The 27947-nt window shown below is 37.7% G+C and overlaps 1 protein-coding gene across 1 annotated transcript; it reads right to left on the bottom strand.

Annotated features, from left to right (window-relative positions):
• Nucleotides 1-4667: 4667 nt before the first annotated feature.
• LOC145984395 (uncharacterized) lies at nucleotides 4668-26341 on the bottom strand. Its single transcript, XM_083118056.1, has 8 exons — nucleotides 26287-26341; nucleotides 23597-23676; nucleotides 16783-16893; nucleotides 13182-13313; nucleotides 10664-11056; nucleotides 8861-8944; nucleotides 8403-8481; nucleotides 4668-4770 (listed from the first exon to the last, which is right to left on the bottom strand). The coding sequence occupies exons 2-8, from the start codon at nucleotides 23670-23672 to the stop codon at nucleotides 4713-4715; spliced, it is 933 nt and encodes a 310-aa protein (XP_082974182.1). The 5' UTR covers nucleotides 23673-23676; nucleotides 26287-26341; the 3' UTR covers nucleotides 4668-4712.
• Between the last annotated feature and the right edge of the window lie 1606 nt (nucleotides 26342-27947).

Genomic DNA, 27947 nt, shown 5'->3' with positions numbered 1-27947 from the left:
GTTACGACACGACACACCCGATTTGTCACGTATCCTCTTCACTGACGAGGCAACTTTTACCAATCATGGAAATGTCTACCTAAGGAACATGCAGTATTGGTCGGTGACAAATCCACATTGGCTTCGCCAAGTGGAACGCCAGCGCCCATGGAGTGTGAACGTGTGGTGTGGTATAGTGGGTCAACATCTCATTGGCCCTTTTTTTATACAAGGGACACTGAATGCTGACCGATACATACAGTTTTTACAACATGAACTGCCTGTACTATTGGAGGACATACCACTTCAGACAAGGAGGGAAATGTGGTACCAACATGACGGGTGCCCAGCTCACAGTGCAAGACGCGCTACAGCATGTGTGGAAAATACATTTCCAAATCGTTGGATTGGACGTGGAGTGCCTGTCAAATGGCCGGCTCGTTCCCCAGATTTACCACTGTTAGACTTTTTCCTGTGGGGAAAGCTGAAGGACATTGTCTACCGGGATGTGCCAACAACTCCAGAGGATATGCAACACCGCATTACTGCGGCCTGTAGGGACATTCCCTACGAGATGCTACATTCTGTGCAACGATCTTTGCGTGGGCGCCTCGTTGACTGTATCGCAGCTGACGGCCACCACTTTGAACACACACTTTGACAGGTTTTCGCTTCTTACGCAGTGGTTCTTCGACATACTGTCATGGTCATTTTCATTATGCTGCAACACTGTCAAATACATGGTGCTGACGATGTCTACTGTATTTTTTCTTCCTTTAACACGTTCTGTCTTCATCTTGTCCAATGGCTTCCGACATCTCATACTTGTACATGCCGTGGTACTGACGGTCAAGTGGGCCACTTGTTAGTTTGTTTACATATTTTCACATGGCCATATCTTCGTTCCTATGTGCAGTAGATGCATGAGACCAACGGCGTTGTGTATCTCTGCGTGTGCTCTTTTATATTATGCATGTTATTGTATATCGTTCCATTAAAAAAAAATATGACTTTGCTCCAGATGCCCCATTTGTCGATATTTTTCGACCCACCCCATACCTCCGATTTACGAGCCCCATTTGATATTATTGTTTCCCGCAAACCTCACATCGCTACTGTTTCTGGTTTATTCGCTATTTCAGGTGGTACTTTTAGGTGCCTCACGCGGTATATATATATATATATAGAGCTATATGCATATATATATATATATATATATATATATATATATATATATATATATGCAATTAATTTTATTGTTACTTTTACTATTGAAATAAAAATTGAGTATTTCATCATTACCACTAGTTTAAGCACCGGGAAAACGTAACAGTATTTCATTAAATCGTATTTTATTATCATATGGTGCTTTGTCCATGTTTAAGCAGTTCTTGTAAACTAGCAGTTTGAGTACAACAGTCTTGTTTTTCTCATAACAGGGAAGCAAAACATCGTTGGAGTTCAGTATATGAAGGTTAAAGATTTTTTCTTCATGTCCAATACAGAGATTTAGAGAATGCTAATACTACTATTAGAGTAGATATATTTCTTTGAACGACATACACCAAGTATACAGTTCCGTGTCCAGGAATTTTGGAAGGGGGTTTAGGTATACTCTTTAGTCAGTCCTCATTTTGCTATTTTTCTCTGCCTTTGACTAGTTTTTTTTTTATTATTATTTTTTATTTTTAGAAATACTGAACCAAAAGGGAGTTATGACACCCACCAACCCGCCTTGGGCACGCCACTGCAAGTTTAATGTAAAACCTAGTTACTCTGTCCAATAAAATGGAAAATGGAAGGGGTTACTGATGCACCTTGCATTTACGTTGTATAATTTGTAATGGTAATATATATATACCGCAAACACAAAGAAGCAGATTTGTAATATTTCAATGTTCGTAATGTAAGAGACATATCATATATTTAAAAAAAATATGGTCCCAACGTAATTCATGGATAATGTAGATCAACAACATATAATTGGCAATTGATCGTAAAGTATTGATAACCACATGAGCAATAAATAAGGGGCCTATACTTATTACTGGCGTAATTCAATATAAGCTTCTCTCACTATTTTCCATGTATCCAAATTCTGTATCTGCTTCAGCTCCAACAAATTCTACGATATTTACGAATTAAAGAGAGCATTCTTATAAATCAATACTTTTTTTTAACATGTTGATAATTAATGAAACACGCGCAGAGAATGGGAAGGTGCATAAAACAAACTAGAACAGTGAGACTACAGCAGAAACGTCACCGTTAACATTTCATTTACTGAAAATTATAGATTAGAGCGACCTTTATCTGACGATATCCTACAAATTATTGAGGCTGATCTCTTTGCTGGGAGGATTGGGGAAGGGCTTTTGGGGGATGGGTGGAGAAATAGTGAGCAGCTTACGCAGCCATCATTTAGGCTTATCTCCATTACTCTCCCTCAGTCCGGTGTCAAATGAAATAACCCTCATAAGTTTTTTTCTTTCCCGTTTTAATCTCGTGCCTGTTCCAGATGACATTGTTGAACGTTAGTATGTCTGTCAAGTATGACGAAATATGATGTACTTTAGAGAGGGTGATTTGCGAGAAAGAAATATTGATTTCATTACAATACCGTTCGCAGTTCGGTTTATCTCAATGCTATAAAAAAAATATTTCATTTTTTTTTCTAAAGGGCCAAAGCTTTCAGTATAAATTTTAAACAAACTGATATCAAGAGCATCGAGAAACATAAACCTACTCTTCGTGTTTACCAATTCATGTACGCCATTTTCAGAAATGTTGGAGGTTGAGGTTTTTGTAACTTTGTTTGCATAAATAGAGATAGTTCTAGAAAAGACAATTCGCTTGGATCGGGTAGCATGGGTTCGATATTGTTCTATTGAAGTTACTATATCGAAACATGTTCTCCACTTTTCACCTTTCAATAATTTAAAACGAAAATGGCGTTCTAGTTCCAAGTCCATGATGGTACACCCCGTCTCAGGTATCTGTGGAGCAGGCGAACGAAAACAAGCAGTTACCAGCCTTCGAGCAGCGTGTACTACCTAGCTCTGCCCACTCGATTCCCCCCTCTTCTCTGACGCTATGCGCGGGCTTGCTCTATAGATAGCTGGGACAGGGTATAGATTCAGATCTGTGTCGTGATTCTATTTGAAAATACCAATAAATGGTCAATTTTATGCTCAGATAAGCTAATTGGAGTTGGACCTACAATTTAAAGTAAGATCGAAAGGACTGTGCAATGTGCCTCCACTGGGAATTGAATCTGGGACCCCTTGCTTACAAGGTTAACGACGGGATCATCGGTGACGTGTCTAGGGAATTCGTAAAGATGGTTCGTTTGAGGTAGAAATGCGTCATGGCTACCGCTTCTTCTTTTATTACGTCATGTTTTAACACATATTCCACTTTGGTAAAGACACTTTCGCTAATTGACATTTGCCCCAAATAATGAATCTGATATTCCTGACTGAATGGTCTATCTTCTCTCATTCTCAGTCTCACTTCACTTCAATACATAATTTATTCAAGTATATTTAGTATTCGTTTGAGATATTAGTTAATGTTTCTTTCATTTCTTGTAATATTTACAAACGTTGAAAGAATTAAGAATATCAACATGCGCAAAACTGAAGGTTGAAATTCAACATTTGCTCAAATTGAGGATCGAAACAGTTTTCATATTGTGATAAGTTTTAATTGTTATGTCCTACCTAATAGAGGTAGGAGCCCCAGTGGTCTAGTCGGTAGGATGTGTGACCACTAGGCGGGAGACCTGGGTTCGATTCCCGGCGTGATCTAAGGTCGGAATTTTTCCGACCTTGTCCCTCCATAAAGCGTCTATGGGGCTCACACAGTCTCAAATCAATATGTACGTGGGGGCAATCCTGGAGGGTAATTTGGAAGTGATCACATCACTTCTAAAATGGCCGAGATCGAGAATGTGTGGAGTCCTAACCCCACATTCCCTAAATGTGCCTTCATGGAACGGTGCTTTCTGCACGGGTAACTTCGCTTTTACCTAATAGAGGTAAACTAAGATTGTTTTTTTGATTGTTTTAACAATGAAACCAGCTGTGTAAAATTTGAACTTTTAATTCTTTTTGAAATTTCCTAGTTCTTGGAAAATAGAAAATTGACTTGAAGCTGTGGTTCTAGGTTAATTGTTTAGTCAGGTTTTTCACAATTATTCCTTTCCATTCTTAAATAAAATTCCAGTGCTTCAAGTTATCAATGAGAAATAAGAAAACAAACTATAAAATCATAATTCATAATCTTGCCATCAAGGCAAGTTCCGGCGTGGCTAAAGTTCTTTCTTTGCGAGTGTCCAGAAATTGCATCTAACGAGACCACAATTCTAAAAGGAAGAGGATTTCTTTTACGAATTGACAACTTTCAAAGAAAAAACAAAATAGCAGAAATTTTCTTTCCACTTACAATTTGAGATGTTTAGTGTAAGTAATTTAAAATAAGTGGGGACCTGCAATAGTTAAATCATCTTTGGAATCCATTGTTTACAAGGAACTGTTTCACTAATAATATCTTATCACATGAATGCAACTTAACCCAGCCCATCTCTCAAAATTTCCTTGTAAGGTGCATTTTATTTAAGATTTTCACATAACAAAGAAAACAATGTAAACGACATATTAACAAATAAGGATTTTTATTCTATCAAAGCTTGATTCAATACAATCAAATTTCAATCCAAATTTGCGTTATTCTTAGTCTTTCCCCATGGCGTAGTCCTCATCGAAAAACACCGGCTTGCTTGGAATATCACTGGTAAATAGAGAAAAAAATATATTAAAATAAGCTTTTAAAAGGTTGATGATTGCTTGCTTCATTTGTTTTATTTTACTTCGCTTTTTGTGCCACTTTTTGGCTAATTTGCGAAGATGGAGATGAGTGATGATACGATGAAATTGATGAATGGACACTCACAAACATTCATGCCCAGGCCGGGATTCGAACCCGGAACCCCTGGCGATGTAACGCGATGTGCTAATCAGCTTTTAAAAGGGTGATGGGGGTAAACCAATGAAAAAGTTCACTAAAATTCTCAACACGATTCACTGTCAAAAATGACGCAATCTTGCCAGCAATTAGCATGACAAAAGTAAATCAGTACAGATATGAAATATACAGTTTACATCTTTCATTTTGTTTCATTGTTATTTACCACTTTCTTTGTTAACACACAACTAAACTCTTATTGTATGATGGCCTCCCCGATGGCGCAGTGGTATCATTGTCGCCTTGTAATCATTGGGCCCCGGGTTCGATACCCGGTGGAGGCACCATAGTGGTTCGGATCCAACTTTAAACTGTAGATCCAGTCCCTATTAGCCTTACTGTGCAAAATGTGGACTTAGAACACCAAATCAATCAATCAATCTTATTGTATGACAATTTGAGAGCATTGAATTATAATGTAGATGAGAGTTTTGTTATCACACAATTCTTAAATCAAAATTTTTATCATTATTTTTATATCTGAAGTTACTAAATCATTCATCAGTATTTTTCTTAGTTTTAGAGTCCAGTTAAATTAAGATCACGTTTCCTATCAAATTTTGTATGTTCGCATATCTTCAGCCTACATAGGCTAAATCCAGAGAGGATTTCCGAATTCAAGCACTATTCTACTTCACATAAATATTGGGGAGAAGAGGCCAAGGTTGAGAAATATTTTTCTCATGTATAATGTATGTACTTTTGAGGAAATTTTGGGGGCAGATGGTGTTTTGCCCCCCCCCCCCATCCATAAGTCGACGCCTATGCTATACCAAAATATATTTTAGTGAAAAGTTAGTATTGTGCTATACAGTGTCGAAAAACTGTGTGCGTTATTTGGAGGGATTGCATAGTTGTTTGTAAAGCGATACTTAATCGATTTTATACTCTAACGTGCATACTATTTTGTACCTCTTGAATGCTACACTGTATTATTTAATATTTGTATTTTCTTTCTTCAAATTTTCCCATTCACAAACAAATTAACAAATTGATATGATTAATTTTTTCAAGCAAGCACAAACACATTACAGAAAATTATAAGTAACTATTTTCCCTATGATTATGGACTTTGTAATTGGGTATGTACCTGTTGAGTTAAATAACTAAATAAAATAAAAATTAATAAAAACTAAAAATATTTTATGTTAAAGTTGTGATTTGTATCTAAATTCCTAATATAATACTGTAAGAGAATTTACATTCTAAACATACGCAGAAAGTGCTCAATTGTAGGAGCTATAAAATAGATCATGAATTAGAGAGATAATTATGTGTTCAAATATATGCAGGGTGGCGTAAAAAGAACGCATGTTTTTGGAATAAGTGTAACGTCGTTGATTTTCAAGATACAAACGTTTTATTAACACCAAAACCATCGATTTGAAATGCAGTTTGGATTAGTATACAGTGATGATTTAAGTATAGAAAGATGACGTCATTGTTGCTGCACACATCTGGAGCCTCTCCTCAAAGTTCCGCTCTGCCCTTGCCAACATTTCGTCTGGCACAGCTGTAATTCCTTCACGAATGGCAACTTTCAGCTCGTCGACTGAACGAGGTTTTCGACTTCAGGTAACTCCACAGAAAGAAGTCGCAGACAGGCAAATCTGGGGAGCGTGGGGGCCAAGAAACATCGCCGAAACGTAATATTACGTGATGGGGACAGAAACAATGACGTCATCTTTCCGACATCATCTTCCATACTTAAATCATCACTGTATTCCTATCCAAACTGCATTTCTTAGCGATGGCTTTGGTGTTAATAAAACGTTTGTATCTTGAAATTCAACGACGCTACACTTATTCCAAAAAAAAAAATGCGTTCTTCTTGCGCCATCCTGTATATTTGAGCATAGGATATGTATCATAGGTGTAGAGAAAGGTTCGTTTAATATATTTGTGGAGCATGCATTCATACAAAACTTCCATTGACTGTAAGTACAAAGGTTCATCTTACAAGAAATGATGAAAATGAATAATGGTGGGGTAATTTTCCAGACTTCTCAGAATCAAAGTTTCGTTTGAAACGATGAAAGGGGGTATAAATGCGCAGTGTGTTTGAGAAATGGATACACTATTCTCGTATGCTGTACTTTCGTAAGCTTATGAAAAAGACAGCGAAGGAGATGGAAAGACGATCATCTTCCCTTAAGGAACAAAAGGAAGCACTTTTAAGGAAATTGATGAAGTACTTACTACAAAGGAAGGAATCCTTAGGAAAGAACCTAACTATGCGGAAACTTGATTAATGTTGACGCAAGTCATTGTGAGAAGAGAAGGCGAATCTAAATGAGAAAGAAATGGAAAGGAAAAAATAAAGTGAAATATGCATGAGGACAATGCCTGGAGAAAATCCTCTTGCTTTCGAATAGCTTAAAAATCACTAACTTTCTGAGCGAAAGAGGTTTTAAATTTATGCATGTGGACGATCGTTTTCTTCTTCTACTCGAACGAAACGAAATACAGTTCATTCAGTAACATATACAAACGATAGAATAGGATTTTTTACAACCCGGTTTCCAAGCATTACGAATCTCTAATGAGGTAGCATATTATATATGCATGGATTGTAAAATCCTACATAAATTTTAAAATGAAATCAGTTTGTAAACATACTAGGAATGTATTTCAGTAATCGCTTGTTTCTTCCCAAATGATTGTGTTAACTTTTTGCTTCATGTGTCGCGTGTGTGGAGAAAAAATACAATAATGCCAAACTAAAACTATTTGCATAAATTTCCTATCTCTAAACATTATTCAGTATTATTCACTGTCATTACATCATATAACATCTTCAAAAAGAAAGAAAAATATTTATGTTGCAAACATGTGTAGTAAATAGTAGACGTTATTGAAGCAATAAATTTAGTTATATGAATTTTTTAAAGTATAAAACTGTCATATTAAACATTCAGTAAACCAAAGATTTGTGATTTTCATAGCTATTACATGTAAATGTGATGCTATAAAATAAATTTGTTCAATGGGAATACAAGTATCTAAGTAAATAAAAAAACATTGTAATTGACCTTTAAAAAAATTACAGTACAGGGAATATACGGATTGTGTAGCAGCTAAAATGCTAGCAGCTAGAATGCATTGTTGCACTTTATGATTAAAAATTGCAAAATTTTAAGCGCAAATTGTGAATCAAAACTAAGGCCATGGGCTTATTTTAGAGCCATCCCCGCTGAAATTCAACATGCTGCTTATTTATGTAGTTCTACCATGCTCATTTAGAAACTCATGTGAAATGTGATATTATTCATAAATTCGTTTGTAAACATAAAATACACTGATTGAGGATATGTGTGTGAGAGAAAGAAAGAGAAATGTTGTTTACAGAGATAATATTCGAATTACTGTAGTTGATTAAAATACAGAAAATTAATTACAGCATTATGGGGCATCCATATTGCCTGAAGGAACTTCGAGACTCTGTAGGGCCGATCGGAATTCTACGAGAGCAGTTTACTGAAAAATAATAAAAAAAATCAATAATGTGGATAGTACATATATTTCGATGACATTACTTTGGCATTACTTTTGGTAATATATACAGTGTACTACTGCTATATGGAGTATATTTTATGTGTATATCATTTTACATGCCACTACTGCATAAAATTTTAATCCTGTTGTATGTTTTTGCTGTCATATTTATCACATTTAATAAGACTAATTCTACATAAATATAGTACCATTTATATATTTAAGCAGAATTTCTTTGTATTGTATTGACAGTTATATTTGTATCGCTGAATAATTAAATTTTGAGAAAAAATTATATTTAACATTATTCACAAATTCTTGTCCTACATTCCGCAAAAAGAAAGAAAAACATTATACCTACCTGATGGCCAAGGATTAGATATGGATGACGTTCCTGTGGAGAACGTAGGTATATTCCCATACTCCTCTGTAACACCACATAAACCTGAAATGGCATTTCCTTTTCAAAATGTTCAAGACCAGAGAGTGAAGTTAAATTTGATGAAATGAATAATGTTTATATATTAAGGAAAATTTTGAATGTACATAATTAAAATTTCTGCGATTATAATTTTATGTACTACATAGGATTAGAACTTTACTGCACACCTGCATTATTGTAATTATCGCACCTTGGAGAAAAAGCAAATTTGTTTATATGCGAGCTATTCGTGAAGACTATTAATATTTATTTAAATCTTTAGATTCAAAGATTAAGACATTATTTCCAACAAACACTAATATAAATATTTAACCTGGACACAAGCACCCTGTTTCAAATACGATTTGTAAATAGGACTTCCTGACTTCTGTACTGACCACTACAGTGTGGAAGTTGCATATCTGTATTGGATAATGAGGTAACTATATATGTATGACAATTTAATAAAGTACACCAAATTGAACAAGCATTATGTGCTGAAGTTCTGTCTCACTTCTCTTTACGTGTTTAATAGAATCTGGGCTGTGAAGCATATCATCATTAGACATATGTATATATTTTTTGAACAGAAAGGACATGAATCTAAATTGATACAACACGACCTGCATTTCTTAAATTTACTTACAGTTTGTAGTGTATAATTTCAATAAATATGCCACAAAATTATATTTGAAATGCAGCAATACATCAAAGCAAATAGTAATTGGTAAATTGGAATTTGAGTACCATTCTCTGTTATTAAATTACAAAATAATTTTACCCAGACAGTACATTTATAATCCAATACCATGCATAACATTGTAATTTGGTTATTTTATTAATACTAAACATAATTAATTGATTGAGTTTATTTGTTTGCAAATTTTTTGTGGGAAAATCCTGAAAGTAGCAGAGTATTAAAACGTAAGAATTTTCATACTTATGTGCAATATTACAAAGCAAGCAAAACTATTGTATGTGCCTGATGGTGAATTTTGATGTGCTGGATCACGTAAGTTGTCTAGTAGAGTCTCTCCAAAAATACTTTTTTCGCAATTCAGTGACTTTTCATCAAATGAGAAGGACAAATGAATTAAAAAGTAACCAATTTTGACCTTTGTAACATTTTTCATTAGAAGGTAATGTTTTACATGCTATACATTATATTTTATATATTTTGTTGTGTTACACGTAACTAATATGAATACGTCCCTCTTGGTGTGCCTTGACGAGGGGCATAAGAATTTCTTCAGCCTTGTAGGGTAAGAGTACTTCTCCCTGAGAAATATACTTTTCCCTTTAAACTTTCTTCAAGTGGGAAGTATAAATTAATAAGGAATTAAGTAATGAAACAGAGAGGAAAGAGAGGAGTTCGGCACATTTAAGATCAAGATGTAAGTGAAACAATAGGTTACTACATGTTTTCTTAATTAACAAACAAAAGCATCTTACAAACCTGCCGGTGAGCATTTACAATTGACTATGGGACAAGCAGGTTTCTTCTGTCTTTGTAGGATCGGCAGCAGTATATATATATATATATATATATTAAAATTCAGAAGTCTTTCATCAAATACAAAGAGGGAATATTAATAGTACTTTATGTAACGCTACCCACAATTACATACAGGAATTTTCTTTCAGTAACATGCATAGTTAAGTTATAAAATATTACATATTTTACAGCATATTTTCTGTATTTTATGTTATGTGTATCTAGAAAGAAAGAAACACTTTACATACCTGCTGATGAACTTGGGCGTGTTCGTGTAGAACATGTAGGTTTCTTCTGATACGCAGGCTTCTTCTGGCATGAAGGTTTCTGCTGGCATGCAGGTTTCTTCTGATACGGAGGCTTCTTCTGACACGTAGGTTTCTCCTGGAATGAAGGTTTCTGCTGGCATGCAGGTTTCTTCTGATACGGAGGCTTCTTCTGACACGTAGGTTTCTCCTGGAATAAAGGTTTCTGCTGGCATGCAGGTTTCTTCTGATACGCAGGCTTCTTCTGACACGTAGGTTTCTCCTGGCATGAAGGTTTCTGCTGGCATGCAGGTTTCATCTGGCATGTGGGTTTCTTCTGACATGTGGGTTTCTTCTGCCTTTTAGGGTCAGTAGCAGTTTCGAATGCATGGTTTTCTAAAAAAATATATATTTTGTGAAATTCAGAAATCTTTCATCAAATACAAATATTAACAATATCACATGTACTGAAACATACAGGAATTTTCTTTGTGTAACATCCGTAATTAAGTTATAAACTAATACATTTATGAATAATATTTTGTGTACATTGTTATGTTATGTATGCATAAAAAATAAAAGCAAAATTACATATACCTGATGATGAAAATCGTTGTGTTCCTACCGGGTATGTTGGTTCCACCTGCGGTGTAAGGTCTGTTGTCTTTATAGGTGAAGTACCTAATGAAAGATAGAATATATACGAGGCGGATCCAGAAAGTAAGTTTCCCGAATGGCCAGCAGATGGCAGGCCAAGCGTTGCGAGAGGTTAGTGCGCATGCGTGAGAGATGCATGACGTGGCAATCGTATGCAACAGGCAGCACTCCCTGACAACTAACAGTAGCACCGTAGTAGCGGTTGAAGATGGTGGCTCTTATTCCAACTCCCGCCGACTGTGAGGTTCGGTCGGTGATAAAGTTTTTGAACGCACAAGGCATTGCACCGATCGCAATGTGGTACAATGATGGCAACAACGAATTTCTGGACCGGATCATCACAGGCGATGAAACGTGGGTCGCACACTTTACCCCAGAAACCAAGCAGCAGTCTATGCATTGGCGTCACAGTGGATCTCCATGCAAGACGAAATTCAAGCAGACTGTGTCGGCGCGGAAAGTGCTGTGCACAACGTTCTGGGACAAACAGGGCATTCTGCTCATCGAGTTCTTGACCAGAGCTGAGACGGTGAACGCTGAACGATACTGTGAAACACTACGGAAGTTGTGACGGGCCATTCAGAACAAGCGACGCGGGATGCTCAGTGCCGGCGTTGTAATGCTGCACGATAACGCTCTGCCACATACGGCTCAGCGCACAACAGATCTTCTGCAGGAGTTTCCGCTGGGAGGTGTTTGCCCATCCACCCTATATCCCGGATGTCGCTCTCAATGATTACGATATTTTCTTACACCTCAAGAAATCCCTGTCCGGTCAGCATTTGCAAAGTGACAAGGAGGTGAAGACGGCTGTCACACACTGCCTCCGATTCCAGGCGGCAGACTTCTACGACACAGTAACGATCAACAAGAGTTGATCCCACAGTACGACAAATGTCTCAATTCCGGTGGGGAGTATGTTGCAAAATAGCTGAACAATTGCTGTATCTGTTCCAATAAAAATTTCCATTACAGTTGTGTTTATTTCTGTAGACGGCCCCAGGGAAACTTACTTTCTGGACGGGCTTCGTGTGTGTGTGTTTATATATATATATATATATATATATATATATATATATATATATATATATATATATATATAGACACACACACACACATACTATATATATAATCTTACATCAAATCAGAAGGACAAGTAATTGTAATCCTGAAATTCTGCATATTTTGCACTTATAATTTACATAGTATTCATGTAACACAGTATTTTACATTATTGGATAGTTTCTACATCTTTTCTTTCTGTGTTGTTATTGGACATTGGGACGAGCAAGTGTGGTCGGTACCAGTTTCATGGGTGCGCTTCTCCAAAAATGTGTTTTCTAAATCAGAAATTCTTCATCAAATGGAAAAAAGGAGGAAGTGTGTGTATATACACAGGAAATTTTACATATACATATGTGTGTGAAGTATTGCATGTTGTGTAGCATATTTAATATAGAGTAAGTGTGACATTTACTAAACAGAATATAAAAATTATTAATATATTCTAAAAAAATCAAATGTGTATTAAGACACAAAATGTTGATTGGACATATTTTACAGCTGTGAGAGTACTTAAAGCTGATAAATTGTAGGCCCGAAAGAAAGATTATGGTATGCAATTAAGAAGCTCAGAACTCTCAAATTAGTGGAAAACATGGTATTAAAAATATCTGAAACTTTTATAGTAAATGAAAGAAATCGAATTCATACCAAGAAACATTCTGTGTACTTGTTTTTTTTTTGTCATAATTCGTGCACTTCGCAAAATAATAGTTATCTGTACATATTCTCAGTCACATTCACACTTTGTTGAATGTGTCAAAACTTTCATTGTATTTCATTTAACTCTTGTTTCACTTACCTCCACTTCCGACAGTGTAGATAAGAGTATAATCTTCTGGTGCAAATGAGAATTCTTTTACCAGAAATTCTTCATTTCTGCCAAAATGACCTCTTTCACGCCAGTCAGTCGACATTCCAACAGATGGTGCTACTACAGAGAGAGAGAGAGAAAAAAAAGTTTTTCGAAATATTCCGATAGCATGTTGTGAAACTTAAACGTAACAATGAAATGTTGTTGTAACACATAAAAGTTATTCGTTAAAATACTTTCCATTATAGCATAAAATATAAAAGAGTGTACAAATACTGTAAGTTTGTTTGTCTGCTTGCATGCAGACAAGTGCAACGTTCACTGGACGAAAATGAATAAAAAATATTGTTTTGAGAATAGACAAGAATTGTTTACACAAGATGATTTCACTGTAATGAATTCCCATACTATTATATGAAAACTTACGGAATTATTCAAAACCAACTATATGGATACTGAATATGGCAAGAATGGAGAGAAATAATCCACATATTTGGTCGCGCGGATCTCTATTGTGATCCATCGAATATTATCATTTTTATCTATTATTTGTCAAATTTTATCTGGTTTATAGCGGGAATGTCATTTTTAAAGTATTCTGTTTCACTTAGCAAAACAATTATAAGTAGGGTGCGGATTTATAGGCACCAAAAACTTCTCAAATATGCAGGCAAATAGGCACCAAAAATTATGAAAATTGGCACTTAAAAAGGTGCTATAAACTAAGAAGAGGCACTTAAAAGGCACCCTAAAATAGAAAAATACATTAAAATAGGCAATGAACGAACTTATTTTCATTTTCTTCTTACAATGCACAGTTGTACTGTATTAACACGTCAGTTAATAGTGCACTAACGATTAACAAACTATTAGTACTATTTTGATCGAAATGCACACTTTCGGGGAACCGTTTATTAAAGTAATTCTCACAAAGAGAACTTGTGCTAAAAATTGTGCCAATTTTAACAAATGCTCCGGTTGCGTGCACAATTTATCACAAGTGATAAAGAAACAGTTTGCACCATATTAACAGAAAGAAATATTTAATACGATGTTCGAATTAATTTTTTTTGAAGAAATTAACTTGTGTTATCCATTGTACTAATTGCAAACATATGTTTCACAAACAATGGACAATAGATTGAATCAAATCCTTATTTGCAGTTAACACAAACTGCTGAATTGTGGCTTCAAGCAGCCACGGTGGAAGCCAGTTATTGCAAATATACGGAATTCAAGAATGCGGACAGGTTGGAGGGAGAATTGAACCTTGTTTGTGATGGTACATACATTGTGCAGTATTCTGTGTTACATTGTAACAGACGCTCACGATATTTCCTTGTACACGACAAATACAATTGGCCGAAAACATGGCGGCTATGCGCATCTTGACGTCACATGAAACCAAACTATATGAGCTCCGTGTATGCACATGGAATTTTGGAATAAATAACATCGTTTGACTTAGCGTCAATGCTCGAAGTGAGGGGAATGCGGGAGGATGCCATCCCCGCAGGTTTCTCATTGTCACCATGTTAAGCAATAGAAGCATCCCACCTCCAGCTAACCACAAGGGTCGACCAAACATCTCCCCCAGCTAACATTTTCCACTTCAAGCGCTGCTTAAGTGTAATTCTCTATATGCAACATAAGGCCACTGAACTAAGTTTTTCACATAACTTAGCATTGTTGAATTCAGAAATGAGATAATATAAGATGACGGCTCGTCACAGTGTGCAATGTTCACCATTTATTCTTGTTCCCTAATAAAATCATGACAGAAGAAAAAAAAACATTTTCAGAGGAGTCTGAAATCTCGTCAGCAGTTGAGAGTTTTGAACAAGGCCATTATAATAAAACCACATATGTACATCAATTTCCCATGTTGAAAACAAATATTTATTTGTAAAGTAATTTAACAGTTAAAGGTATCTACTTCACACAACGTTTACGGGAAATTATTTTTACGCCAGTGGTGTCGATCTCTTTGGCGGAGTAGTTAGTATAGCACGGCTACGACACAAGAGGTCCCGGATTAAACTCCCAGCCTCGGCATGGGTGTTCTTTGTGAGTGTCCCTTCATCAATTTCATATCGCTTATCCTCATTGTTGCAATTAGCCAAAAGAAGAGAAAAGGGATAAATAACAAAAACCAAATTTCCTGCCAGTGGTAAAACAAGCTTCTGCAGCAATCCATTTTTTAAATTAATACGCTTCTGGACGCTTTGTGCTTTGGCATTTTTAAACACCTAAATATGATATCTCCACAGATAACTAGCCCCCCCGCCCCCTTGGTGCAGTGGTAGCATCGTTGCCTTGTAATCAAGGGGTTCCGGGTTCGATACCTGGTAGAGGCACATAGTGGTTCGGATCCCACTTTAAACTGTAGGTTCAGTCCCGATTAGCCTTACTGTGCATAAAGTGGACTTAAAACATCAAATCAATCATTCAATCAATCCACAGATAACCATATACTTCTTTACACACACAACTGATTGACACCTACAAGCTTACAGGTGGAAAAAAGAAGGGGTGTGTTGGCTTCGTTTTGTCCAAGTATGAGTCACCAACAGGTTGTCCAGTTTGCTTACCCCGACATTTTGTATTTCCAGAGATCTCACACCCCTTGAGACCCTCAAATGTGGCGAATACCAGAATTCAGTCGGTTCAACATAAACAAAGGCTTCAGTGTAGGGAGAGCCAAAGTCGCGTAAAAAACAGCTGAAGTTAACCAAAATTGCAGAATAGGCACAATTAAGCAAAATAGGCGCTAACCCTCAAAATAGGCATTTATAGGCACTATAAAAATGCATTTTCAGACTAGAAACACCATGAAACGAACTTTAAACATTAAAGCCTATGTTTTACTACAATGGAATAAAAAAGGCAAATATGCAAAAATCCGCACCCTACTTATAATTTACATTTATTATTTTCTTTTAGCCCAACATTCACAAACACGTTTCTTGTGGTATGGAGACACCCATTTCGTACATTTACGTATAACAGAACAGATTTTTTTTAAATATGTACACACACACACACATGTGTATATATATATGAAGATACTCCCGTCAGTGGTCGCGCAGATCACTATTGTGCTCCACTGAAATATGAGCTTTACATGTCAACAATGGATCTTTTTCAAATAAATGCTGAACAGAGTTCCTGGACTGTTCCAGCAAGGCACACTGGGAGCAAAGGTCAGCAGTGTTGCCAAACGGCATAAGCGTGAAAATATAAACGAGTGGATCACCATATGAAGTCATACAACATGGTTGCTTGTCCATTTTTTTTTAAAAAAAAGTTTTTTGTGTGGTGTGAGCCTCATATGTTGATAGTTCAGAACCATTGTTATTTTATTTCTACTATCACCGATTTGAAGATGGCGGGCATTTCTTTATCATGGCGCGCGTCATTTTCTCCATTCGTAAGTATATATACGAGGGCGTGCTCAAAAGTAAAACTTCCTATGTTTTGATTTTCTTTTGTTACCTTGTAAACGCATTTTGGATTTTGAGTACCTATTTTCTTACATCAGAGCAAATTATTGATAACAGAAAGTATTATAATTATTTTCTAATGTTACCTCGTTGCCAGTCTATTTTTCTTGCATGTGTATAGCTGCTTGTAACCCTCTGAAGAAGAATAAAATATCCCAGCAGAAGCATCATTAATGTTAGAAACGTCTTCTTGTTTCCTGAAACAATCACATAAGTTTAAGTACAATATATACCATCCAGTATGTAACGATTATATTAAAAGATCATTGGTGTCATTACCGATGCCAGTGATTTATCCACACACACCAAAAATACCCCTAATACCCTCCCAAAAAAATCCTCAAGACCCCCTAACATTTTTCACAAAGGACCAATTTATGATAATTTGGCTCTAAATTTAACTTTACACCTCCCTAAATACGAAATTACACTCCCTCAGATGAAAAATTATGGATAAACCCCTGGTGTATAGACACATCAATTAACATTGCAATTCTGCCGCCTGTACACCATTCATGGATATACATCTCGGTAGATTGAACAGTAATGACAAAGAGATATATACGAGATACAGATTGTCGGACGTGTTGTATCGTGTTCTTCATCCTTTGCTCCCTTCCCTGGTCTCAGGCAGCCCCCACGATCAGCACATACTCACTCAGAACTCTCTATACTATTAGCAACCTTTTAAGGTGGCAGAAAAGTTCATTGAACTTAAGATTCAACAATAAGGATATCCCTTCTTTAAAAATGACAGCTTGAAATCGACTCGGTTTACAAAATAGAGCATCCCCCTAATAGAAAAATAACATTTTTCAATTTCATACAATACAAATTTTAATTATATTTATTAATATATTAGATGATGTGGAGAGAGACATCAGAACACTGGGTATAAGTAGATAGACAGGAATGGACCGGTATTGTTGAGAGGGATAAGGCTACACAACCAAGTTCGTAACGCTATAGGACGAAGAAGAATATGTTAATATATATTTAATTAATTAATTCCTTGCGTAAATAGGAACAACACTCATTAATTTTCTTGCTAGTTTTGTTCCGTGCTTTATTTCACACCCTACATTTTATAATACATAATGTTAATGCATTAATGGAAAGTAATTCCGAGAACATGAGACAAGTGCACACTACTTTTCTCACACACGCAGGAAACAGACACGCACGATAAAGTTTCAATTTCCAAACGAATGTCCCAAATTATTAACTGGAAAACGACATGTAACAAACCGGACTTTATTTTATTTTTGTCAAAAACTCAATATGCTGAACAAGGCAGAAATTTATTTAATTTTAAAACATAAACTAAACGTAACGTTTCAACCTTCTAGCAAGGTGTTCTTCTGACTCTGTATCAAAAGAGAGGTGGTTCGGAATAAGGAGTATGGGGAGGACCACAGAAAAGATATGCAAAGTGCTTAGGAAACCGGGCATTAAAACTTACAGGAAGGGAGGGCGAAGCATCTTAAGAATAGAGAAGAATGCAAACAAGAAAAAGGAAAACAGAGAAGAGAAAGAGGAAGGGATTATGTACGAAGTGAAGTGTAAAGATTGTCAGAGTGTGTACATAGGAGAAAGAAAAAAAAGATGATGAAAGACAGGTTGAAACAACATAGGGATGATGTACGACTTAAGAGAGAGAGTCGGCCCCGTGGCAGAGTGGTTAGCACATCGCGCTACGACGCTAGGGGTCCCGGGTTCGAATCCTGGCCTGGGCATGGATATTTGTGAGTGTCCATTCATCAATTTCATCATATCATCACTTATCCCCATCTTTGCAAATTAGCCAAAAGTGGCACAAAAAGCGAAGTAAAGTATAGCAAGTCAATCAATCAATTAAGAGGGAGAGAGATGCGACATTTAAACAGGACATGGGATGAGGCTAAGCAGATAGGAAAGGAGAATAGAGTACTAGTGAGAAAATGAAAGGAGGCCAAGGAAATAGAGAAGAAAGGAGAAGAAGACACAATGAACTGGAATGGGGGACTGAAGATAAACAAAGAATGGAAGAAGGTGTTAGAAAGAGTGGAAAGGACAAGAGCGAAAGAGGAGAAAAGAAGGAAGAGGAAGGAAGAGGAATGAAGAAAGAAATAATAAGGAAAAAGAGCGTGAGATAAGGAGTCCAACCACGTTTCAGATGAAATGAAATGTTTATCTAAATCGCCTGTTAGGTGAAACAACAGTTGACAGGAGAAGGTCACATGCTGAAACACCTGGAAAGGAATGTTCCAGATAAACAACTTTCTAATAATCTTGTGTCTGGAGGGGAGTGATTTTTGTTTTGTACCTTGTTTCATTTGTACTTGGTACAGAGTCTGAAGAAGGCCTTGCTAGAAGGTTGAAACGTTTCGTGTAGTTTATGTTTTAAAATTAAATCAATTTCTTCCTTGGTCAGCATATTGAGTTTTTCATATCATGGAAACAAGGTTTAATGGTGTTATAATTGGACATTTTATTTTTGACATACGTGAATTGTGTTTATTACATATATAGGTAATAAACTATTTAAAAGAGAAATTTAATACATTTGTTCCACAGAGGGAGAGAATTTATTGAGAAAGATTGCCTGGAAGATTGGAGAGTGCAATGGTGTTGGTAGAACGTTCGTTAGCACGCAAAGCTTTCATCAACGAATCGTAGTTTTGACCTCAAGAAAAGCAAAAGTTATTTCTTCTTTCCTATGCGTGAAGAAGCGTGTAATATCGACCTCTCCGTTTGATCATTAGTTTTTTCCCCCTTACAAATCCCTCTACCTGTATTTCTCGTAGAGATACATGTATTATAGATACAGCGCCTTGAATAACGTAGTGTGGAAAACGACCCAAGAAACTGGTTCCCCAGACGGATGAGAAACATAGATGGCAGTGCGATCAATGTCGGTGCTAATTTTCTTATGAAAGTAATGCGGCTTAGTTAGTTTTTGAAATATATTATGTAGATTTGTTTGTCTTGAAAGGCGGTACGTGAATTGATGGAAACAGTTATATTTGTGGAGTGATTTGCAGTCACGAAACGGCATTAATTTGGAAAGAAAAGTAAAATAAAATTAATAAATAAATAGCATGCGTAACACAAGAAGAAACATCGCAAAGTGATTCCGGACGTCAGGTGTTGGATTGTGTACTAGAGTTTTATTTTTCTATGTTATTAGAATATAAATAGTATCCTGAGAGATATTTCATACCGAGGCGACAAACCACAAGTGTCGCTTGGAAGCGAGCAGTCCGTAATCAGTGCAGCCTTTCGAACCGTAGGGACACAAGCTCTGACTGCACCGTTTCCTCAAGGAGATTTTACACCAAAGCGACAAACGATGCGAGGATTTCACACCAAAGCGACACGGGTCATTCGGTCCAAGGCAACTTTCATACCGAAGTGACACATGTTGCTTGGAAAGGAGCCAATGCAGAGCAACATTTCACATCGTAGCGGCATGACGGGAAGCACAGGCCAGCGTTCGGTTGGTGAAATCCTCAAGCGATAAGTGTCGCGTGCCGCTTGTCGCTTTGGTACGCAATCTCACTAAAGCAAGACACTCATTTCATCGCGTATGCGCGAACAACAAACCACTGCAACATGTTGCAAGCTATTGAGGAAATGGCCCAGTTTGAGCGACGGAGAAGCGACAAAGCGACACGTGTGGCTTATCGTGTCGCCTAGATCTGTTGTTGTAATGTGCGGTTTATCGTGTCGCCTATTTGTGGTTCGCAAGCAACGCTTGCTAATAGACTGAAGGCACCATGTCGCTTGTCACTTAGTTGGGAACTCCCCCTGTAGCGCGTCGCTTCGGTCTCAGCACCCTTCCTTTAAGGAGCTTTCCGACCGAAGTAACAAGTAGCACGCGAATACGCCATATGAACGTGTCGTTTGCTGTTTGGACCCTCATGTGCAATGAATGCTATTTTACAGTCTGGAAGTGTGTGTCACTAGTGTGACAGTGTGAGCATCCCGTGTCGCTTGTCTCATTGGTTTGAAAGTTTCCTTACACTCATGCCGATGGCACTAAGAAAGTTTTGTGGGGTTCCCCTTGTCGTTTCATGGAATCATCATTATCATCATCGCCGCGATTAGTTTAAAGCGGAAGAAAAGAGACAGTAAATATCGAAAATACAAATGCTTCAGTGTGTATATCTTTAAAAGAAATGATGATGATAATAATAATGACCCTAATTCATACACAAAAATTTAGTTGCCAAGAGCATTCCACACGTATTTTTTCTCCCGTATTATTAACGAAAGTATGACGATAACAGGATGTGGTCGACTGTCTAGAATGTTCGTTAATATCTTCGCGACCACTGTACCAAATATCATAGCAATTATCACATTCATAGAAATGCTTCATGTAAAAGAATCAGACGTTGCAGCGAAAACTCCATTTACTTCCATTATAAGTAAACGAATACCAAGCACCGGGTTCAACACCAGCGCCTCTAGCGGATCATTTTCGAGTGGAACCAGCCAGAGCGCGCAGAACAGTGCCGTTTTCCACACTACGTTATTCAAGGCGCTGTAATTATAGAAGAGGAAAAGGTATTTTCTCGAGAGGTACCTTAGCTACAGATCCTCACTCTCCTCCCCTACCTGTTTGCACTACGTTTCTGTTCAACCCCCTTACGAAACATCATAATAAGTCTAACTGAAACACAAAGAAATTTTAAAAAATCATATTTTAATGACAATGATATATTCTTTCCAGAAAACATGTCCGTATACTGAAAAGATGTTGATTACAACCATTGACCTGTGGGATTTTAAAAACGCTGAGGTTAGACATGAGCAAAATGTGACATGGACCTCCTGGGACCACTTTCTGTGTCGCTTTAACCTTTTTCTTTTACATTTCGTAGCCCAAATTTAGCACGTTAACTGCCACGTAAGTTGTATTTAACTCACGGTAGTTTTAAGCCCGGGGACTCGTGAAGCCTAGTTAACTCACAATTCTATTTTTTTGGGAGCCTCTTGGTGCACAGGTAACTCGCGCTACAATGCTACAACATACATATTACGTGAAGAATGGCCCTGTGGACCAAATTTTGCAGATGGTTTGTGAAAATCTTATTTCGTGATGATGTTATTGATACAATTAATGCAAACAATTTAAAAAGCGTGGGTCAAATTCATAGATGTAAATCAGCTTCCCTTATATTTATTTTTTAGGTGGCCGCGGTGGCTCAGTCGGTAACGCGTCTGACTACCATGCTAAAGGTCCCGGGTTCGATCCCCGGCCGGTTCAAATCCGGGAACTTTTCTAACGGTGAAAGCGGCCCCGGCGCCCACCCAGCGTCGAATAACATGGGTACCTCGGGGAAACCCTGGGGGGTAAAGGCGGTCAGGGGCGTGATGCTGATCACATCACCCCTACTCACGACCGGATCAAGAAAGTGTGGGGCGTTACCCCCACACCCCCTATACGCCTTCATGGCGTGGTGCTAAGCACAGGGGAACACTTTACCTTTACCTTTTTTTATATTTATTTTTGCCTTTTAACTTAAATCCGACAAGTAAAGAAACAAACAAACAAACAAAAAAAATCGCTCATGAACTGTTTTCAAGTTTTCCCCGTTGTGCGTTTGGCCATGCATTTATGCTGGCCAGTTCTTCGAACGATATCGATACAATAGTATACGGCAGAGTCATGCTGCAAATAACAAAAGACTCAATGTTCAGAGTAGAACAATTACAATGCTCAGAGAAAAACAATAACAATACTCAGAAAGAAACAATAAATATGCTGTGAGACAAATACCCAGGTATCTCTTTTAACTCACGTGGAGTGCAGCGTAATAATTGATTCTAGCGCCGCCTGAGTTGCACATGACTCACGCACATAAAATAATTAAAAATAAAAAATGTTCATCTTATCATCAAGAAACATATTGATTTCAACGTTTCGATTATATCCTCGTATTAAAACATCAGGGCCACAGGAACATGTTAAACCGTGTCAAAATCAACCATTCTGCAACTGTCAACATAATTTTTGGTAAGTTTAATAATAAGTTCGTTATGGGTGGATTTTGACGCCTTTCTATCACGCACACAAGTTTTAGAAACTTTTACGATAAATAACAGGAATGAAGTGGTAACCTTCTTTGTAACTTTTCTTCTAATGGTTCCAGTAATGGTCAAAACTGGAATATTGTAAGCTGACCTCCTTGGCGAAGTGGTTAGCACAGAGCATAATAACGGCTTGGGAACAGTTGTTCTTTATAAGTGTCCCTTCAACATATCATATCATCCTCATCAACACGATTAACCAAAAGTGGCAGAAAAGCAAAGTAAAATAAACCAAGTCAATCAATCACTCAGTGAAATATTGTAGGCAAAAGATTATGGAATCAGTTTTCATGGTTTATATGTAAAAACTTTGAGGTTAAACATTGTGAAAGTAGCTGATGAGAAATAATGCACAATAGATGAAACAAAGTCCGTCTTGCTATATTGGAGCATAACAACAACATCCTAGCTTAAAACAACAATTTTGTTCTTTTCTTAAATTTTGAACCAGAACTAGGATCATTCTATTTGAATAGAAGATTGTAAAGTACAATTTTACTTTGATTGATTGATTTTGTATTTTACTTCGCCTTTCTGACACTTTTGGCTAATTGTGAAATTACTTTGATTCGAAGTTACTCTGCATCACAAAATATTTCAAGTACTAACCTCGCTCAACACTTAAGATATTACTTGAGATATTGTACTACAGTTAGAAATTTTATTGCATCTCGACTTTTGAATCTATTTTTACATAACAGAAATTGCATTAATTTTCTAGGTTTTCCACGTTTTTTATAACTATGTTATTCATAACAACTGTATCTGCATACCTTCGATTTTATAAGCGTAATTTCTATGGAAAGTATTATTTGTACTAACTTAAGTTTTCTCTCCAGCGCCTCGCTCTCTCTCTCCGTCTTGCCACCCTTGCCCTTCCATGTCTTCGGTTAGGCATCACGCTGCAAATAAAAATTAAATAGTTGAAGTCACATGTGATTTGCATTCCCATGAATGGATCCAAGGTAATATACAGGGTGTTTCCGTGACCTTGATTCAAACTTGCTGGGTGGATGGAGACTGACCCAAGTACCAATATGAGATTAGGAAACGCACCATTAAAAAGTTATGAGCCTAATCTATTTAGGGCTGTGTCTGTATCAAATCTACAAGCCACATCTTTCAGTTGTCTTATTCCATTGTCATAAGAAGCCCCAAATAGTTTTGGCTCATAACTTTCTTAATGGTGCATTTCCGGACCGGAGTTCCTAATCTCATATTGGCACTTGGGTCAGTCTCCATCCACCCAGCAAGTTTGAATCAAGGTCACAGAAACAACCTGTGTCAATAAAAATGAAGTTATATATTTCTTGTTTATAATTTCAACGAATAATAGAGAATATAATTCATAACAACTGTATGTGTATACCTTTGTTACATTGTCACGGAACATTTTTGATCGAACATCTTTTGATCACTGATGCATAGTGATCTATATGCTATCACTGTTTGCTACCATGCTCCTTCACAGTAATCTGTAATCGAAACTCGCTAATTGTCGTTGATACAAAAGTAGATTTTGAACTGCACTTGACACTCAGATGACTCTATTGATCTTTGTTGCAGACGGCTTTAATGAACTTCAACGATCCCTTTACATGATAGTGTTTTGTCAGTTCTGTGTTGTTCAACCTAAATTTGTTGAAGAACAGAAATGCATTCACATTGTTGTCGACCACTTCAGCAACTTCAGTAATCTTTGATCTTCTCTGGCGCACAACGGAGAGGTTGATCATTGCATACCTTTTTGCATTTAACTATGTACTCGGGTACATTGTTTATCGGGTGCACGCTAGAAGAGCAGAATTCGATTCGTGTAGCCCTCGAACACTAGTTGCTGCTTTGATCCCTGATGCGCAGCGGTATTTGTGATCTCTGCTTGACCCCTTTACACGCACTTTAGCGGGAATTAGTTTCAAATTCTCCTCCACCACTCCAGGTAGGTACGGCTTATTATCTGATGCACAGGTGATGAGGTCCAACTTCTACATATGTAACGATACAAACTCAGTTCTTGTCTACATGCTCCATTCCAAGAATATATAGAGCAAGGTCGCGTATAAGGAGCAAGCGAGTGGATGGAGCGAAGAAGTAAACGGTGATGCACGTAGCTGGTATACTCTACCCCCGGAATCTGTGGAAAAAGGCTACGCATATCTGTAGAAAAGGGGAGACTGCGAGTTGGCTGTCGAAGCAGTGCGCTCTTCTACAAATGGCTGGTTGCCACACTCACTTCCCCTCTCGCGAGTTCATTGGCAGAGACCTCTCGAATCACTACCTGCGCAGAGACTTGCTTTAGTTCGCTCGCTCCAGAGATACCTGGGATAGAGTGTAGCTTATATACTCTGTCGCGGGTATCTGGAGTAAGTAAACGATTGATTTGATTGATTGATTTGCTTTATTTTACTTCGCTTTTTGTGCCACTTTTGGCTAATTTGCTAAGATGGGAATGAGTGATGACATAATGAAATTGATGAATAGATACTCACAAACATCCATGCCCATGCAGGTATTCGAACCCGGGACCCCTGGCGTCGTAGCACGATATGCTAACAACTCCCGTCACGAGGGCTGGCAGTAAGTGAACGAAGACAAGTCTCTGCACAAGTAGTGACTCGAGACGGTTCCACCAATGCACACGTAAGAGGGAACGGGATTGTGTGGAAGGGGGAAAGCTACTGCAGTTAACAGCCTTCGCTGCAGCGTGTACTGCTTTGCTCTGTCCACTCGATTTCCCCCTTCTCTGCCGCTATGCGCGGCCTTGCTGCACAGATTCAGGGAATAGAGTATAGCCACAATGCTTTCCCACCTCCACGCAATCCCTTTCCCTCGCACGTGGTAGAGCCGTCTCGCGTCACTACTTGCGCAGATACTTGTTTTCGTTCTCTCTCTCCAGAGTTTCGCGGGACAGAGTATACATTAAAGTAAAAGGGGCAAGAGTATAGAGGTTTAGATATTTGAAAACTACCTTTGGATCTCTTGTGCACAGTGGCGTGAGTGTTCCTTCATTGACTCCACTGACCTTGTCTGTTAAGCCACACGCACTGTAGGTCGCGCGCACATTAAACGCCATTAGATTTTTTGATTTCATTTTGAGTGTTGGTTTTGAGTCCACTTCATGCACAGAAAGACTAATTGGAACTGGGCCTACAGTTTAAAGTGGGATCCGAACCACTACATGCCTCCACCAGGTATCGAACTCGGGATCCCTTTATTACAATGCGGCGACGTTACCACTACGTCATCAGGAAGGGCAAAGTAAATGCCCTATTAAACCAAAATATGGATTTTTGTACTGTTTTGTTTTGTTGCCTCCAAAATCTTTTTTTTTATGGTGCCATCACTTCTCCAGCAGACAATTCGAACACAGCGAAAACTTCGTCCAGGTAACTTCACACTCTCTAGCGAAAACAGAGAAGCTAGCAAACATCGTAAGTTGTAGAACACACAGTAAATAATAATAACATGATATCAACATAATGTAATGAATTTGTTCTAACAGTTGAACTTACTGGTTTGTTGCTAGCAGTTCTTCAGACACCACACACGTCACAACTGAAGCACCACCTTGCCACACCACAAGTGACCAGTGTCAATAAGTAATTAGTTTGTTAGCGACAGAAATGACGTATTCCACATAATAGGTGACCAATCACAATGCAGGGTTGAAGATTACGCAGCTTGCAAGAAGACACTACATGTCTTATGTCAGACAATGGTAATCGCTAAGTAGATAAGGAAGGGTTGGAATGTAAGGAAAGAAATTTCCATTGTCTTCACATTCCACACCAGTTACATATCACCCCTAAAGACGCCACATACTCCGTATTCTTCCCGTCTTCTACGAAATTCTTGCATTGTGTAAAATATCCTGTTTACAATTTGACCTTTGCATTGTAAGACAAGAATGAAGTAACATGTCTGGTATTTTCGCAGTGGTCGAATTGGAAATAATAAAAAAAAAAAAAGCAGATGCATATTCACCTTAGTGCAAGAGTGCATTTAGTGATGGAAACCCGATCTCGCAACCGAAGGTTTCCGGTTCGAGCTCTGGTGTGGGTATGGGTGTTCCTTTGTGAGTGTATCTTCATCTAATCCGGGGTGTAAGGGGTGCTCCTTCCACGTAGTGCACCCAATAGTCAACCTCACTTCCACGTAGTGCACCCTGGACTGCAGACTAACGAGGCTCTGGCGACTGGCCACATGGCCAGTATAATTCTCTGTCGTCCTGTTCTTATTTGTGATCAGCGCCCTTTTTAGCCTCAGCTTTTAACCAAAGTAAGGAAATTTTAGTTTTCAGACACGCTTTTATTTTTGATACGATAAGGGGCTGGACCCCGTATAGTGTGACGGGTGCAAAATAGCCTCAGTGCTGACGCTCCCAAAATTTTTTAATTCAAATTCAAATTCTTCATCTAATCCTTCATCTTCATCATCGTGATTAGGCTAAAGAAGCAGACAGGCTACGTAAAAAATAAAATATATGTATATATACACAAATAAAAAGGGCCGACCTCCGTGGTGGAGTGGTTACCACAACACGCTACCACGTCAGGGGTTCCAGGTTCGAATACTGGCTTAGACCTGGGTGTTCCTTGTGAGTGTCCATTCATCCATTTCATCATATCATCACTCATTCATCTTCGCGATTTGCCAAAAGTGGCAGAAAAGCAAAGTAAAACAAATTGAATCAATCAAATAAAAGGAAAATCAAGAATCAAAGCCCAGTTTAACCATAATCAGTTCCTTATTCCCATCAGAGAACATTCTGGGGCCCGAGTTATTACTCTCTTTCATGGTCTGGTCGGGAGGTCGCTGGCTGAATTCTGGCGTATGCCCTCCTCATTCTCGTGTTGACGTTTTTTTTCCCTTAGATACTCGGCGCACATTACGGGATGGTGCATTAAAAATAACTAATGGAAGAAGGGAAATCTGAAACTTAATTCTGTATTTATGCTGCAATCACACAAAATCTAGTATTTGATGACACAGAATAATATTTTATGAAATTATCCCGAGTGCCTTCGTCTCTCGACTTCACTTTTAGTATGAGCGGTTCCGGATTCGGCTTCCTGTGAGAGTTCAAACTATCATCGTGAAGCCCCTCTTTGCTCAGTAAAATTACCAGATTACCTGTTCTATCAGCTTGTTCACAAAAATATTCTTCGGACTT

The sequence above is a fragment of the Lepisma saccharinum genome, chromosome 2 (assembly GCF_977018435.1).
Source record: "Lepisma saccharinum chromosome 2, izLepSacc3.1, whole genome shotgun sequence".
Classification (NCBI taxonomy): domain Eukaryota; kingdom Metazoa; phylum Arthropoda; class Insecta; order Zygentoma; family Lepismatidae; genus Lepisma; species Lepisma saccharinum.
Note: the sequence above shows the minus strand (reverse complement) of the source record. Positions and strands in the feature narration are given on the sequence as shown.

What these genes read in the sequence shown, in the direction of transcription:
- LOC145984395 (XM_083118056.1), bottom strand. Translation starts at nt 23,672, where the DNA reads ATGCCTAACCGAAGACATGGAAGGGCAAGGGTGGCAAGACGGAGAGAG. An exon ending in GCGCTGGAGAGAAAACTTAA is followed by an intron (nt 16,894 to 23,596) that starts GTTAGTACAAAT and finishes TGATTGTTTCAG; the next exon opens with GAAACAAGAAGACGTTTCTA. An exon ending in ACGCCCAAGTTCATCAGCAG is followed by an intron (nt 8,945 to 10,663) that starts GTATGTAAAGTG and finishes ATGCCATTTCAG; the next exon opens with GTTTATGTGGTGTTACAGAG.